Consider the following 17,523-nt stretch of genomic DNA (forward strand, 5'->3'; position numbering starts at 1 on the left):
ATTCCCCAGGGCAGCTGTCTATGCCACTTTTTTCAAATTGTATTAATGACATGCCACTGGCTTTAAATAATGACTAAACTGCTTGGAGTAACCATGGATTGTAAACTGTCACGGTCAAAACATATTGATACAACAGTAGCTAGGATGGGGAGAAGTCTGTCTATAATAAAGTGCTGCTCTGCATTCTTCACAGCACTATCAGCAAGGCAGGTACAACAGGCCCTAGTTTCGTCGCACCTGGACAACTGTTCAGTCATGTGGTCAAGTGTCACAATGAGTGACTTAGGAAAATTGCAATTGGCTCAGAACAGGCTCAAAGTGGAGAGCTTGACTTCATCACTACTTGTATTTGTGAGAAGTATTGACATGTTGAATGCACCGAGCTGTCTGTTTGAACTACTGGCACACAGCTTGGAAACCCATGTATACCCCACAAGACATGCCACCATAGGTCTCCACATATTGTAACTCATGCAAGCAGTAAAATTCGATTTAAAAAACATAAAAATACACCTTATGGAACAGCGGGAACTATGAAGCAACAGACACATGCATACAAACACATGATAACATGCGCGCTATACACACGTACATATGGATTTTGTTTGTATACATGTGGTAGTATAGTAGGGGCCTGAGGGCACACACTTAATGTGTTGTGAAATCTGTTATGAATGTATTGTAATATTAAAAATGTATAACTGCCTTAATTTCGCTGAACCCCAAGAAGAGTGGGGATTCATAATTAATACACATACAAAGTTACAACAGCTGCCATAACATATCATAACCTGTCATAATATAGCCATAACATTGTCATGACCCATTTATAGTGCTCCCGAGTGGCGCAGCTGTCTAAGGCACTGCATCTCAGTGATAGAGCTGTCACTAAAGACCCTGGTTTGATTCCAGGCTGTATCACAACCCGCTGTGATTAGGAGTGCCATAGTGCGGCGCACAATTGGCACAGCGTCGTCTGGGTTAGGGTTTGGCCTGGGTAGGCATAACTGACTTGCCTAGTTAAATAAAGGTTAAATAAAATAAATAAAAATAAATACATATTTACACCTATTGCATTATTTTATGGCTGGTTATGACAGCTACATAAGTGTCAAAACCCACATTTATTCAAATTCTTTATTTCCCAAGAACTTTCCTTTTGTTTGAAACTTTGTTGTTGTAATTCTTTAACGTCATTTTTTTCTGCATATTTTAAATAACTTGTAGAAAATAAGCTTTCTGACAATGTCATGAAGCATTATGGCCATCTTGTTTACTTGAACTAAGAAAATACACTTTTGTTAAGGGAATTTTTATCTATAATGACTAATTATGTATACATTTCAATCAGGATGAATTAAAAGACTTATGTTACTGTACATGATGAATTTTCTCTGTTGCTCTCAGTATTGAATATAATGTAGTCAGGAGTTTAGTACAATGACGGTCTGTTCCTTTGTACAAATGAATGACCTATCTCCAGACTGTCTAGAATGCTAATCTACACTGCCTGACCTTGGCTCTAGGCAGGGAGGGAAGGCTTGAGATCTGTAGAGCCTTTCTACCAGTGTCAAGAAGAGACGGAACATTTAGAAAACGCTGACGTCATTTTCAGTTTATACCTGTGGCAAAATGTGTATGAAGGGAGTACTCTCTTGAATTAAATGCTGTTACCTGACTTTTAAGACCGGGGCTCTGTCCATTCTTTATGCATTGACAGAGTGTTTAATTTTGATTGGGAAATAAAACAGAGGAATTTAGAATTCCTTCAACAACTTTATGGCACTGTCTAGAAACATGATGACCACCATAATCTTATAAGCCAGACAGGCCTATCTTGTACATGCCCTTATATCAGTCATCAGTCACAAAGAGGGTGTCATGCTCCTGCAATCTGCTCCTGCATTCATCCCAGTTGTCAACAGAGCATTGGGGTAGGTGCATGTCTGACATCAATGTGTGTGCAATTACAATGATAGTTTAATATGGTCAATCTCCCAAAAATGTATTCAACATAAACACACTGTTGACACATAGGCTACGGTGTAATTGACTGTTTTTCCTTGTGTGCAGGTTGTGGGTTTTTACACTCTTATGTAGGTGTCATAACCAGCCATAAAATAACTACCGTGGTAGGTTGTGGGTTTTTACACTCTTATGTAGGTGTCATAACCAGCCATAAAATAACTACTGTGGTAGGTTGTGGGTTTTTACACTCTTATGTAGGTGTCATAACCAGCCATAAAATAACTACTGTGGTAGGTTTGGGTTTTTACACTCAGATGTAGGTGTCATAACCAGCCATAAAATAACTACTGTGGTAGGTTGTGGGTTTTTACACTCAGATGTAGGTGTCATAACCAGCCATAAAATAACTACCGTGGTAGGTTGTGGGTTCTTACACTCATATGTAGGTGTCATAACCAGCCATAAAATAACTACCGTGGTAGGTTGTGGGTTTTTACACTCTTATGTAGGTGTCATAACTAGCCATAAAATAACTACTGTGGTAGGTTGTGGGTTTTTACACTCATATGAAGGTATCATAACCAGCCATAAAATAACTACCGTGGTAGGTTGTGGGTTTTTACACTCATATGTAGGTGTCATAACCAGCCATAAAATAACTACCGTGGTAGGTTGTGGGTTTTTACACTCTTATGTAGGTGTCATAACCAGCCATAAAATAACTACTGTGGTAGGTTGTGGGCTTTTACACTCTTATGTAGGTGTCATAACCAGCCATAAAATAACTACCGTGGTACATTGTGGGTTTTTACACTCTTATGTAGGTGTCATAACCAGCCATAAAATAACTACTGTGGTAGGTTGTGGGTTTTTACACTCTTATGTAGGTGTCATAACCAGCCATAAAATAACTACCGTGGTAGGTTGTGGGTTTTTACACTCTTATGTAGGTGTCATAACCAGCCATAAAATAACTACTGTGGTAGGTTGTGGGTTTTTACACTCTTATGTAGGTGTCATAACCAGCCATAAAATAACTACTGTGGTAGGTTGTGGGTTTTTACACTCTTATGTAGGTGTCATAACCAGCCATAAAATAACTACTGTGGTAGGTTGTGGGTTTTTACACTCTTATGTAGGTGTCATAACCAGCCATAAAATAACTACTGTGGTAGGTTGTGGGTTTTTACACTCAGATGTAGGTGTCATAACCAGCCATAAAATAACTACTGTGGTAGGTTGTGGGTTTTTACACTCAGATGTAGGTGTCATAACCAGCCATAAAATAACTACTGTGGTAGGTTGTGGGTTTTTACACTCAGATGTAGGTGTCATAACCAGCCATAAAATAACTACCGTGGTAGGTTGTGGGTTCTTACACTCATATGTAGGTGTCATAACCAGCCATAAAATAACTACCGTGGTAGGTTGTGGGTTTTTACACTCTTATGCAGGTGTCATAACCAGCCATAAAATAACTACTGTGGTAGGTTGTGGGTTTTTACACTCATATGAAGGTATCATAACCAGCCATAAAATAACTACCGTGGTAGGTTGTGGGTTTTTACACTCATATGTAGGTGTCATAACCAGCCATAAAATAACTACCGTGGTAGGTTTTTACACTCTTATGTAGGTGTCATAACCAGCCATAAAACAACTACCGTGGTAGGTTGTGGGTTTTTACACTCTTATGTAGGTGTCATAACCAGCCATAAAATAACTACTGTGGTAGGTTGTGGGTTTTTACACTCTTATGTAGGTGTCATAACCAGCCATAAAATAACTACCGTGGTAGGTTGTGGGTTTTTACACTCTTATGTAGGTGTCATAACCAGCCATAAAATAACTACTGTGGTAGGTTGTGGGTTTTTACCCTCTTATGTAGGTGTCATAACCAGCCATAAAATAACTACTGTGGTAGGTTGTGGGCTTTTACACTCTTATGTAGGTGTCATAACCAGCCATAAAATAACTACCGTGGTACATTGTGGGTTTTTACACTCTTATGTAGGTGTCATAACCAGCCATAAAATAACTACTGTGGTAGGTTGTGGGTTTTTACACTCATATGTAGGTGTCATAACCAGCCATAAAATAACTACCGTGGTAGGTTGTGGGTTTTTACACTCATATGTAGGTGTCATAACCAGCCATAAAATAACTACCGTGGTAGGTTGTGGGTTTTTACACTCATATGTAGGTGTCATAACCAGCCATAAAATAACTACCGTGGTAGGTTTTTACACTCTTATGTAGGTGTCATAACCAGCCATAAAATAACTACCGTGGTAGGTTGTGGGTTTTTACACTCATATGTAGGTGTCATAACCAGCCATAAAATAACTACCGTGGTAGGTTGTGGGTTTTTACACTCTTATGTAGGTGTCATAACCAGCCATAAAATAACTACTGTGGTAGGTTGTGGGTTTTTACACTCTTATGTAGGTGTCATAACCAGCCATAAAATAACTACCGTGGTAGGTTGTGGGTCTTTACACTCTTATGTAGGTGTCATAACCAGCCATAAAATAACTACTGTGGTAGGTTGTGGGTTTTTACACTCTTATGTAGGTGTCATAACCAGCCATAAAATAACTACTGTGGTAGGTTTGGGTTTTTACACTCTTATGTAGGTGTCATAACCAGCCATAAAATAACTACTGTGGTAGGTTGTGGGTTTTTACACTCTTATGTAGGTGTCATAACCAGCCATAAAATAACTACTGTGGTAGGTTTGGGTTTTTACACTCTTATGTAGGTGTCATAACCAGCCATAAAATAACTACTGTGGTAGGTTGTGGGTTTTTACACTCTTATGTAGGTGTCATAACCAGCCATAAAATAACTACTGTGGTAGGTTGTGGGTTTTTACACTCTTATGTAGGTGTCATAACCAGCCATAAAATAACTACTGTGGTAGGTTGTGGGTTTTTACACTCTTATGTAGGTGTCATAACCAGCCATAAAATAACTACTGTGGTAGGTTGTGGGTTTTTACACTCAGATGTAGGTGTCATAACCAGCCATAAAATAACTACTGTGGTAGGTTGTGGGTTTTTACACTCTTATGTAGGTGTCATAACCAGCCATAAAATAACTACTGTGGTAGGTTGTGGGTTTTTACACTCAGATGTAGGTGTCATAACCAGCCATAAAATAACTACTGTGTTAGGTTGTGGGTTTTACACTCAGATGTAGGTGTCATAACCAGCCATAAAATAACTACCGTGGTAGGTTGTGGGTTTTTACACTCATATGTAGGTGTCATAACCAGCCATAAAATAACTACCGTGGTAGGTTGTGGGTTTTTACACTCTTATGTAGGTGTCATAACCAGCCATAAAATAACTACTGTGGTAGGTTGTGGGTTTTTACACTCATATGAAGGTATCATAACCAGCCATAAAATAACTACCGTGGTAGGTTGTGGGTTTTTACACTCATATGTAGGTGTCATAACCAGCCATAAAATAACTACCGTGGTAGGTTTTTACACTCTTATGTAGGTGTCATAACCAGCCATAAAATAACTACCGTGGTAGGTTTTTACACTCTTATGTAGGTGTCATAACCAGCCATAAAATAACTACCGTGGTAGGTTGTGGGTTTTTACACTCATATGTAGGTGTCATAACCAGCCATAAAATAACTACCGTGGTAGGTTTTTACACTCTTATGTAGGTGTCATAACCAGCCATAAAATAACTAATGTGGTAGGTTGTGGGTTTTTACACTCAGATGTAGGTGTCATAACCAGCCATAAAATAACTACCGTGGTAGGTTGTGGGTTTTTACACTCATATGTAGGTGTCATAACCAGCCATAAAATAACTACCGTGGTAGGTTGTGGGTTTTTACACTCATATGTAGGTGTCATAACCAGCCATAAAATAACTACCGTGGTAGGTTGTGGGTTTTTACACTCATATGTAGGTGTCATAACCAGCCATAAAATAACTACCGTGGTAGGTTTTTACACTCTTATGTAGGTGTCATAACCAGCCATAAAATATCTACCGTGGTAGGTTGTGGGTTTTTACACTCTTATGTAGGTGTCATAACCAGCCATAAAATAACTACTGTGGTAGGTTGTGGGTTTTTACACTCAGATGTAGGTGTCATAACCAGCCATAAAATAACTACTGTGGTAGGTTGTGGGTTTTTACACTCATATGTAGGTGTCATAACCAGCCATAAAATAACTACCATGGTAGGTTGTGGGTTTTTACACTCTTATGTAGGTGTCATAACCAGCCATAAAATAACTACTGTGGTAGGTTGTGGGTTTTTACACTCAGATGTAGGTATCATAACCAGCCATAAAATAACTACTGTGGTAGGTTGTGGGTTTTTACACTCAGATGTAGGTGTCATAACCAGCCATAAAATAACTACTGTGGTAGGTTGTGGGTTTTTACACTCATATGTAGGTGTCATAACCAGCCATAAAATAACTACCATGGTAGGTTGTGGGTTTTTACACTCTTATGTAGGTGTCATAACCAGCCATAAAATAACTACTGTGGTAGGTTGTGGGTTTTTACACTCAGATGTAGGTGTCATAACCAGCCATAAAATAACTACTGTGGTAGGTTGTGGGTTTTTACACTCATATGTAGGTGTCATAACCAGCCATAAAGTAACTACCGTGGTAGGTTGTGGGTTTTTACACTCATATGTAGGTGTCATAACCAGCCATAAAATAACTACCGTGGTAGGTTTTTACACTCATTTGTAGGTGTCATAACCAGCCATAAAATAACTATGTGGTAGGTTCTGGGTTTTTACACTCTTATGTAGGTGTCATAACCAGCCATAAAATAACTACCGTGGTACGTTGTGGGTTTTTACACTCTTATGTAGGTGTCATAACCAGCCATAAAATAACTACTGTGGTAGGTTGTGGGTTTTTACACTCATATGTAGGTGTCATAACCAGCCATAAAATAACTACCGTGGTAGGTTGTGGGTTTTTACACTCATATGTAGGTGTCATAACCAACCATAAAATAACTACCGTGGTAGGTTGTGGGTTTTTACACTCTTATGTAGGTGTCATAACCAGCCATAAAATAACTACCGTGGTAGGTTGTGGGTTTTTACACTCAGATGTAGGTGTCATAACCAGCCATAAAATAACTACCGTGGTAGGTTTTTACACTCAGATGTAGGTGTCATAACCAGCCATAAAATAACTACCGTTGTAGGTTGTGGGTTTTTACACTCTCATGTAGGTGTCATAACCAGCCATAAAATAACTACTGTGGTAGGTTGTGGGTTTTTACACTCATATGTAGGTGTCATAACCAGCCATAAAATAACTACCGTGGTAGGTTTTTACACTCTTATGTAGGTGTCATAACCAGCCATAAAATAACTACTGTGGTAGGTTGTGGGTTTTTACACTCTTATGTAGGTGTCATAACCAGCCATAAAATAACTACCGTGGTAGGTTGTGGGTTTTTACACTCTTATGTAGGTGTCATAACCAGCCATAAAATAACTACCGTGGTTCGTTGTGGGTTTTTACACTCATATGTAGGTGTCATAACCAGCCATAAAATAACTATGTGGTAGGTTGTGGGTTTTTACACTCTTATGTAGGTGTCATAACCAGCCATAAAATAACTACCGTGGTAGGTTGTGGGTTTTTACACTCATATGTAGGTGTCATAACCAGCCATAAAATAACTATGTGGTAGGTTTTTACACTGTTATGTAGGTGTCATAACCAGCCATAAAATAACACAATGTCACAACAGGTGTAAACATATGCGTCATGACAGTGTTATGACCATATTATAACAGGTTATGACACGTTATGTCAGCTGTTATGACGTGCTATGACGCTGGGTGTCAAGGAAAGTGTTAACCTAACTTGGCTAACACACTAACAAAGTATGCTAGATTGAGTTAGGAAGGTGAAGACTTACTGGAGGTCCCGGGGGTCCTGGAAGCCCCTGTGAAACAACAAAATCACAAAACATCTCAATCCGGTAGTTATAAATGCCTTTTTTAAGCCTAACATTGGAGGGTTTTATATCAGCTTCATTATTTAAAACATCCTGCACTGCAAACACATACCTTTGGTCCTTGTAATCCCTGTTGATGAGCAAGAGGGAAAGAGAAAAAATACGTAAATTCTGGGTACACTCTGGAAAAAAAGGTACCTACAGTAGTTGTCACTGGGGTACCCTACTTGTCACTGAGGTGGTACCCTGTAAGGTACGTAAATATTATACCTTTAGTCAGCGGTATATCATATTACCCTTATAGATTGTATTTGCAAAGAGGCAATTGTGTACCTCATGGGTGACGAAATAGCACCTTTCTCACAGGTATAAATGTGCACCTACAGAAATGGTACACATTAGCTTTTTTTAGGGTGCCACTACAGCCCTTTTGATACACTTCTCTTTAAACACATTGAGATGAATTAAAGAGCAAATATTATATACACAATCAAACAAAACAAACACATTTATAAATATAAAAATCCCTAGTCTTTCTCCTAAACTGACCCAGAGACAACACCACATCCAAATGAAACATCACTTGAAGATTATTCCACATTATAGGGGTCTAGTAGGAAAATGTAATTTTTTAAGTGACAAGAATGCTGTATAATGCCTGTTTAAACATTCTAGATCATTTGTCCTTTCTTTGTTTTACAACATGCTGAGAAAAACAATTAGATATTGTAAGGAAAATGTTGACTCAACAACATTTGATATTAACAATAGCTTTTTTACTGTCTCATGCGCCTATATAAGCCTTTAAACAGACTACAGAGCTGCAAGTACCTAGAAAACATGTTGGCCCTGTTGGATATTGTGTGGGCATGGACTAGCTCCACCAGCCTAACATGGGCTGGCCAACACCAGTCCAGCACAGGCTAGCCCACACCAGCTTAACATGTGTTAGCACATGCTGGGCCAATTATTAGGTGGCTAACATAGCATGGACCAAATGGGGAAGCCCACACTGGTCCCTAATGTGTTAGATGGGGTGAGTGTTTTATTCTGTTCTACTTGATAATGTACCGGCGGGGGCTCATTAGAATATTTGGGGCGTGGTTTGCATTCAGTTATTTTGTACAGCTGTTACTGAGTGTGTCATTCCAGATTGTAGAACGGCCATTTCAGTAGTCTTAATAAAGGCTTGAGTAAGCGCATGTGACATTATAAAAGTATCTTACACAGTAACTACTATGTTGATTTTTGAATACAATGCTAATCTGTTAAAACGGATCAATTTTCATAAGGTTGGGCCTATACCATGAGCTCATATTAGGACCCAAATGGCCCTCACCAGAGGAGGGCTGCCCTCAGCAAAGGACCAAATGTGTCGTTATTGGAGCAGACTGAATCAGTGAAGTGAAATAATACTAAAATTGACCTTGGATTCCAGTGTAGGTATAGTAGTTACTTACCATCTCTCCACGGCTCCCCTTGTCTCCTTTAGGGCCCTGAGGAGATACGTGTATAGTCAGAATGATGAAGGCTAGCAATCAGCCATACCTAAATAAATATTGTTTAATTGATATGGGCAAAATACTTACTGGACTTCCATCGGGCCCAATAATCCCCATCGGACCCATTATTCCACCTCTGCCCTGGAAATGGAAGGAAAGAGGAAGAGGGTGATGAGTTCACGTCAATCTATAGCCCTGTTTATATCTGGTGCTAACATGCATCCTTTGTTCCTGATTTTGTCCACATTCTGATTGTGCCCACATTTTTAGACGATTAAGACTCCAGAGGCAGTCGGGAATGCATTGTGTCTGGATATCTTACAATGGACCTAGACAGTAAAACCATGTAAATCATAATTGAGCCCTACAGACGAAGAACTGCATGTGCTAATTGCATTTTCATTTAAAAAGAAACAATCGCACCAAATACAAACACGAACAACAACTTTCAGACGCACACAAACGACAACATCTCAACATCTCATCTGCCCAGACCCCATCCCTAGTGCCTGCATTATTATCTGCCATGTGGCCTTAAATTCTACCAATTAGTTTCTTGGTCACCCAGAGAATTTAAATATTTAAGTAATAAATCATATTGTTTTTCCATTGTGTTAATGATGGTGGATTGATTTCCATAATTTTCATAAATTTTTTCAAGATCAGTGAGATGAAGAGAATAGTCCAGACCATTTGGTATCTCACTATACCACCATATGCCATATCTTGAAATATGCACTTGCTAAACATCTCCTGAGTAGTTCTGAAAAAATGGTGTGTTACTACTGTAGTCAAAAAATAGTTCTTAATATTCTGGGCAACTTTATGAATTGTATCTGAATTTACATTTCTTGGTAAAAATGTGTAGCACTATTTTAGAGTATTGTTAAGAATATAAGATATTTTATGGATACTGTCCCTGACCTCAGTTCAAATGGCTTATTTTTCTTTCAAAAGAGACCAAGATACAATTGCGCTAACTGACATCGGTTTGAAAAAAATGGTGTAACCAATAAAGTGTTCAAGAGGGTATGTTCGCACACAATGTAGACATAGTACAATATCTTCTTTATGCTATTTTAATGTATTTTCTCTAGCAGCAGCAAGGGAAATACTTTTCACACAGATGTTTCAGACAAAGCCTTCTCCTGTGTGTGCAATCAATAAACCCATCACAGAATAGTCCCAAAAGTGCAAACCCAGCCCCTCTGACACTTAAGGCAGGCTAAATCAAACAGATTAAGCCTAGTCCTAGACTAAAAAGCAAACTCAAAAACTCTTCCTCCAGGGTTATTTTTCATCTAGGACTAGGCTTGAAGCTGTGTCCGGGAAACCAAACCTCTAAGTATTTGAAAGAAAATAAATACTACTTGAACCCAGGTTTGGTAGAGCTAGCATGCCGGAAATTACTGGTCTACAAAAGGCCCCTACTTACCATTGTGCCCTGTGGCCCTTTTGGTCCCTGTATGCCTTTTGGTCCCAAGTCACCTGGAGGCCCCTGGAAACATCAATGACAAACATTTATACAATCAGTATAACTTCATGTGCAACACATGTGTTCCACCCCCCCATTTAAAGTATTGTTGTGATTTTTAACTATCACCCCATTTCAAGGCTTCCTTAGATTATTGAATCCTTCACCATTCATTTCTATTGGGCACAAAATAATCTGGGCTATGGGACTTATACAAACACACAATAACATACACACATGTACACATTGATTTTGTGTTCTAGATATGTGGCCTGAGGGCATACACGTAATGTTGTGAATTCTGTTATGAATGTATTGTAATGTTTTTAAAATGTATAACTGCCTTAATTTTGCTGGACCCAAGGAAGAGTAGCTGCTGAATACAAATACAAATACTAAACGTTTGACTACTTTAATACGCATATATGTGAATTTGTCCCAATACTTTTGGTCACCTAAAATGGGGGGAATATGTACAAGAAGTGCTGTAATTTCTAAATGGTTCGCCAGATAAGGGTGAAAATACCCTCAAATTAAAGATGACAGTCTGTACTTTAACCTCAGTCAATGTATCATTTCAAATCCTAAGTGCACAACCAAAGCAACAAAAACATTTGTCATTGTCCCAAGACTTTTGGAGCTCACTTTGTGGTTGTCCCACCTAGCCATCTTAAGATCTGAACTGGGCTGTGTGGTACGAGGTCGCCATCTACTGGTGGTGGAAGGACACTGTTTTTTTGCTAACTCGACTGTTTTCATGAACAGAATTTTTTTGTGCATTTCTTGTATAATATATATATATATATACACATGCAGTAGGTGGTGTAGTTCGGCTACATTACATATACCCCTTGGCTGCCTGACATGTGCATGTGTTTATGAACTCACTGTTGGTCCAAACACTCCCAGTATCCCTGGAAAACCTGGTTCTCCTGTATCACCCTGGAACAGATCAGACACAGCAGTTAGGATGTGGCCCCAACAATGGGGGGAAACAACGTCCATCAATAGACCTTCATCAGAAAACAGAAGTAAGCTAATACAGGAACCATGCTATGTGAGCATTACTAGTATCATCAATGTCAATATTGATCTATACACATGTGGTTAGTTGGCTGAAACTTACAGGTTGTCCTTTGGGCCCTTGGTCCCCCTGTGGCCCTGGCAGTCCCATCCCACCCTTAAAGCCTCTCTTCCCTGAGGGTCCTGTCTGTCCTGGGAGGCCCCTTTCACCCTGGGAGAAGAAATCACATAGAGCCAACTGACATGAAGAATAGTAGTATGGAGGTGCCTATTACTCTACAATAACGTTCCATAAATGTTTCTAGAATCGAGACGTTCTTTAAGTTGAGCTTAATTATATTTTAATTCAGTCAATTCAGGGGATGACTCGAAAAGGATTTAATGACGATTTTACAATTATTGAATTGGAATTGTCATTCAATTATCCTTGGCCTATGTTTACACCCTGATGAAAACCCTTCCTCCATACTCAACTACACAATTTCCATCTCTCTTACAGTACCTTTGGTCCGAAGGTTCCCATATCGCCCGGCAGTCCCAGCCCGCCGACTTTTCCACGGTAACCAGCTTTGCCAGGGAGACCGAACTCACCATCGTCACCATGCTCGCCCTACAGAGAGAGAGCGAGTCTATTTTTTTGTGCTGTATTGTCCTGTTTATCATTATTATTCATTGGTTATTCTTATTGTGAAGAATGCGAAGCATGAGCCCCAGCTTTTTTATATTCAACTTTTATTTCAGTAGGCAAGTCAGTTAAGAACAAAATCATATTTACAATAACGGCCTTGCCATGCGGTAGCAGAGAAAACTGTCTATAACTTGGGTGACTGGAGTCTCTGACAATTTTACAGACTTTCCTCTGACACCGCCTACTGTATCGGTCCTGGATGGCAGGAAGCTTGGCCCCAGCGATGTACTGGGCCGTGTGCACTACCCTCTGTAGCGCCTTACGGTGGGATGCCGAGCAGTTACCATACCAGGCGGTGAAGCTAACGGTCAGGATGCTGTCGATGGTGCAGCTGTAGAACTATTTGAAGATCTAGGAACCCATGCCAAATCTTTTCAGTCTCCTTTGGGGGAAAAGGTGCTGTTGTGCCCTCTTCACGACTGTCTTGGTGTGTTTGGATCATGATAGTTTGTTGGTGATGTGGACACCAAGGAACTGGAAACTCTCGACCCGCTCCACTACAGCCCCGTCAATGTTAATGGGGGCCTGTTTGACTCCTTTTCCAGTAGTCCATGATCATCTCCTTTGTCTTGCTCACATTGAGGGAGAGGTTGTTGTCCTGGCACTACACTGCCTGGTCTCTGACCTCCTCCCTATAGGCTGGCTCAACTGTTGTGTCGTCAGCAAACCTAATGATGGTGTTGGAGTCGTTCTTGGCCATGAAGTCATGGGTGAACAAGGAGTACAGGAGGAGACTAAGCACGCACCCCTGAGGGGCCCCTGTGTTGAGGATCAGCGATACAGATGGGTTGTTGCCTACCCTTACCACCTGTGGGTGGCCCCTCAGGAAGTCCAGAATCCAGTTGCAGAGGGAGGTGTTTAGTCCCAGGGTCCTTAGCTTAGTGATGAGCTTTGTGGGCACTATGGTGTTGAACGCTGATTTTCCTTTTGTCCAGATGTGAAAGGGCACTGTGGAGTGCAATAGAGATTGTGTCATCTGTGGATCTGTGGGGCGGTATGCAAATTGGAGTGGGTCCAGGTTGTCTGGGATGGTGGTGTTGATGTGAGCCATGACCAGCCTTTCAAAGTGTTTCATGGCTACAGATGTGAGTGCTACAGGGCAATAGTAATTTAGACAGGTTACGTTGGCATTCTTGGGCACAGGTACTACGGTGGTCTGCTTGAAACGTGGGGATTACAGATTGAGTCAGGAGGAGGTTGAAAATGTCAGTGAAGATATTTGCCAACTGGTCAGCACATGCTCTGAGTATGCATCTTGGTAATCCGTCTGTCCCCAAGGCCTTATCAATGTTAACCTGTTTAAAGTTCTTACATCGGCTAGGGAGAGCATGATCATACAGTTGTCCGGAACAGCTGGTGCTCTCATGCATGGTTCAGTGTAATGCGTGCCTTGAAGCGAGCATAAAAGGCATTTAGCTCATCCGACAAAGCACTGGAGTCTGACAACTACTGAGGATAATAGCAGACGATATTGCCATTCATATTTGCCATATTTTCAATCTAAGCCTACTAGAAAGTGTGTGCCCTCAGACCTGGAGCATAGCAAAATTACACTGAACAAAAAATATAAACGCAACATGTAAAGTGCTGATCCCATGTTTCATGAGCTGAAATAAAAGATTGCAGAAATGTTCCATATGCGCAAAAAGGGGGGTGCAGAGGGTTTTTTCTGTCTGTAATAAAGCCCTTTTGGGGGGAAAAACTCATTCCGATTGGCTGGGCCTGGCTTCCCAGTGGGTCAGACTGGCTCCCAAGTAGGTGGGCCTATGACCTCCCAGGCCCACCACTGGCTTCACCCTTGCCCAGTCATGTGAAATCAATAAATTAGGGCCTAATGCATTTATTTCAATTGACTGATTTCCTTATATGAACTGTAACTCAGCAAAATCAGAGAAATTGTTGCATGATGCATTCATTTTTTTTTGTGTTGGATAATTCCACTGCCCAAGAATAGTAAAGCCCTCTCTACTGGCTGACTGAAATAGCTGACCAATCAGCCTGTAACCAACCCTTTGGATAACTTCTGAAAGAAAATGGTGTTTGACCAGATACAATGCTATTTTACAGTAAACAAATTGACAACAGACTTTCCGCACGCTTATAGGGAAGGACATTCGACAAGCACAGCACTTACACAAATGGCTGATGATTGGCTGAGAGACAATTACGATAAAAAGATTATGGGAGCTGTTTTGTTAGACAATGCGGCTTTTGACCTTATCCATCATAGTCTACTGATGGAAAAACGTATGTGTTTTGGCTTTACACCCCCTGCTATATTATGGAACACAGAGGGTGATCTTTAATGGAAGTCTCTCATATTCCAGGTATAACTTTTTTCAATCTTTACTAATGATATGCTCAACTTGCCCTCTAAATACACCTCTGATCAAGATCTCAGTGATCACTGCCTCATTGCCTGCATCCGTAATGGGTCAGCGGTCAAACGACCCCCACTCATCACTGTCAAATGCTCTCTGAAACACTTCAGCGAGCAGGCCTTTCTAATCGACCTGGCCGGGGTATCCTGGAAGGATATTGATCTCAACCCGTCAGTAGAGGATGCCTGGTTATTTTTTTAAATGCCTTGTTCACCATCTTAAATAAGCATGCCCCATTCAAGAAATTTAGAACCAGGAGCAGATATATCTTATAGATATAGGTTCTCTCCAGACCTGACTGCCCTTAACCAACACAAAAACATCCTATGGAGTTCTTCATTAGCATCGAACAGCCCCCGTGATATGCAACTTTTCAGGGAAGCTAGAAACCAATATACACAGGCAGTTAGTATACACATACGACTGCACAGGCTGAAGAAATGTGTCTTGTCACCTAAAACCCTGACAAACTTTTACAGATGCACAATTGAGAGCATCCTGTTGGGCTGTATCACTGCCTGGTATGGCAACTGCACCGCCCTCTTCCACAAGGCTCTCCAGAGGTTGGTGCGGTCTGCACAACTCATCACTGGGGGCAAACTATCTGCCCTCCAAGACACCTACATCACCCAATGTCACAAGAAGGCCAACAAGATCATCAAGGACAACAACCACCCGAGCCACTGCCTGTTCATCCCGCTACCATCCAGGAGTCGAGGTCAAAACAGGTGCATCAAAGCTGGGACCGGGAGACTGAAAAACAGCTACTATCTCAAGGACATCAGACTGTTGAACAGCCATCACTAACACAGAGGCTCCTGCCTCCATACAGACTCAAATCATTGGCCACTTTAAAACATTGATCACTAGTCACTTTAAATAATGCGACTTTAATAATGTTTACATATCTTACATTACTCATCTCATATGTATATACTGTATCTTATAACATCTATTGCATCTTGTCTATGCCGCTCGGCCATCGGTCATGCATATATTTGAAAGTACATATTCTTATTCCATCCCTTTAGATTTGTGTGTATTAGGGAGTTGTTGTGGAATTGTTAGATTACGGTTTAGATATTACTGCACTGCACAAGCATTTTGCTACACTGGCATTAACATCACATAACCATGTGTATGTGACCAATAACATTTGATTTGATTTTGATAACCACACAACTACTGACTAAACCTACTTAACACAAAATTACTGAACCATACAACTACTGACCACAACACACCTACTGACCACAACATACCTACTGACCACAAAACTACTGACCACACAACACAACTATTGACCACACAACTACTGAGAAAGACAACTACTCACCACAACCACAAAACTGACCACACAACTACTGACTAAACCTAATTACCACAAAACTACTAAACCATACTACTACTGACTACAACACCTGACCACAGCTACTGACCACAACACACCTACTGACCACAACCCACCTACTGACCACAGCTACTGAGCACACAACTACTGACAACAACCACACACCAACTGATCACACCACTACTGACCACACAACTATTGAGAAAGACAACTACTCACCACAACCACACAACTACTGTCTAAACCTACTTACCACAAAACTACTGAACCATGCAACTACTGAACACAACACAACACCTAACCACAACTACTGACCACAATAACACAACTACTGACCACACAACTACTGAGAAAGAATATTACTGACAACAACCACACACCAACTGATCACACAACACAATTATTGACCACATGACTACTGAGAAAGACATCTACTTGCCACAACCGCACAGCAACTGACCACACAACTCCTGACCAAAACTTCTAACCTCACAACTACTGACCACAACCACACAACTATTGAGCACACAACTACTGAGAAAGAATATTACTGACAACAACCACACACCAACTGATCACACAACACAATTATTGACCACATGACTACTGAGAAAGACATCTACTTGCCACAACCGCACAGCAACTGACCACACAACTACTGACAACAACTCCTGACCACAACCACACAAATAGTGACCACAAAACTACTAAACCTCACAATTACTGACCACAACCACACAGCTATTGAGCACACAACTACTGACCACAACTACTACTGACCACAATTACTGTCCAAAACTCTCTCTCCACACGCTCCACATGCTCTACTCACTGGCATGCCTTTGGACCCATCCTTCCCTGAGACTCCGTCTACGCCTGGCACGCCCTCCAGCCCCTCTCGCCCCACCATGCCTCTCGGGCCATGGAGACCAACCACACCCTGAGGAAGAAGAAAGACAAAATAAGCAAGAAGGATATAGAAAAAGGGAGAACGAGCCATCAGCACCAAATGTGTGAAAGCCCTGTCACGTTTTTGGTGTGAAATCACAGGAATGTTATTATCAGTATGGCCGACTATTAATGTAACCAGGTTAAGTACAGCACTGCAAGGTTTTGTACAGTCAAATGTGAAAAATGTTATTTTTAATAAAGAACTGTACA

The 17,523-nt window shown here is 40.7% G+C and overlaps 1 protein-coding gene across 2 annotated transcripts in view; it reads right to left on the minus strand.

The window, feature by feature from the left end:
• col27a1a (collagen, type XXVII, alpha 1a) overlaps positions 1-17,523 on the minus strand; it is a 230,409-nt gene that overhangs the window by 14,971 nt on the left and 197,915 nt on the right. For both annotated transcript variants that reach the window (XM_031803202.1, XM_031803203.1), the window contains exons 47-55: positions 17,195-17,302; positions 12,445-12,552; positions 12,046-12,153; positions 11,808-11,861; positions 10,881-10,943; positions 9,533-9,586; positions 9,404-9,439; positions 8,056-8,073; positions 7,905-7,931 (exon numbers count right to left, since the gene is read on the minus strand). In XM_031803202.1, coding sequence (XP_031659062.1) covers positions 7,905-7,931; positions 8,056-8,073; positions 9,404-9,439; positions 9,533-9,586; positions 10,881-10,943; positions 11,808-11,861; positions 12,046-12,153; positions 12,445-12,552; positions 17,195-17,302 — 576 coding nt within the window. The remainder of the gene's footprint in view (positions 1-7,904; positions 7,932-8,055; positions 8,074-9,403; positions 9,440-9,532; positions 9,587-10,880; positions 10,944-11,807; positions 11,862-12,045; positions 12,154-12,444; positions 12,553-17,194; positions 17,303-17,523) is intronic.

This window comes from Oncorhynchus kisutch, linkage group LG23 (assembly GCF_002021735.2).
Source record: "Oncorhynchus kisutch isolate 150728-3 linkage group LG23, Okis_V2, whole genome shotgun sequence".
NCBI lineage: Eukaryota > Metazoa > Chordata > Actinopteri > Salmoniformes > Salmonidae > Oncorhynchus > Oncorhynchus kisutch.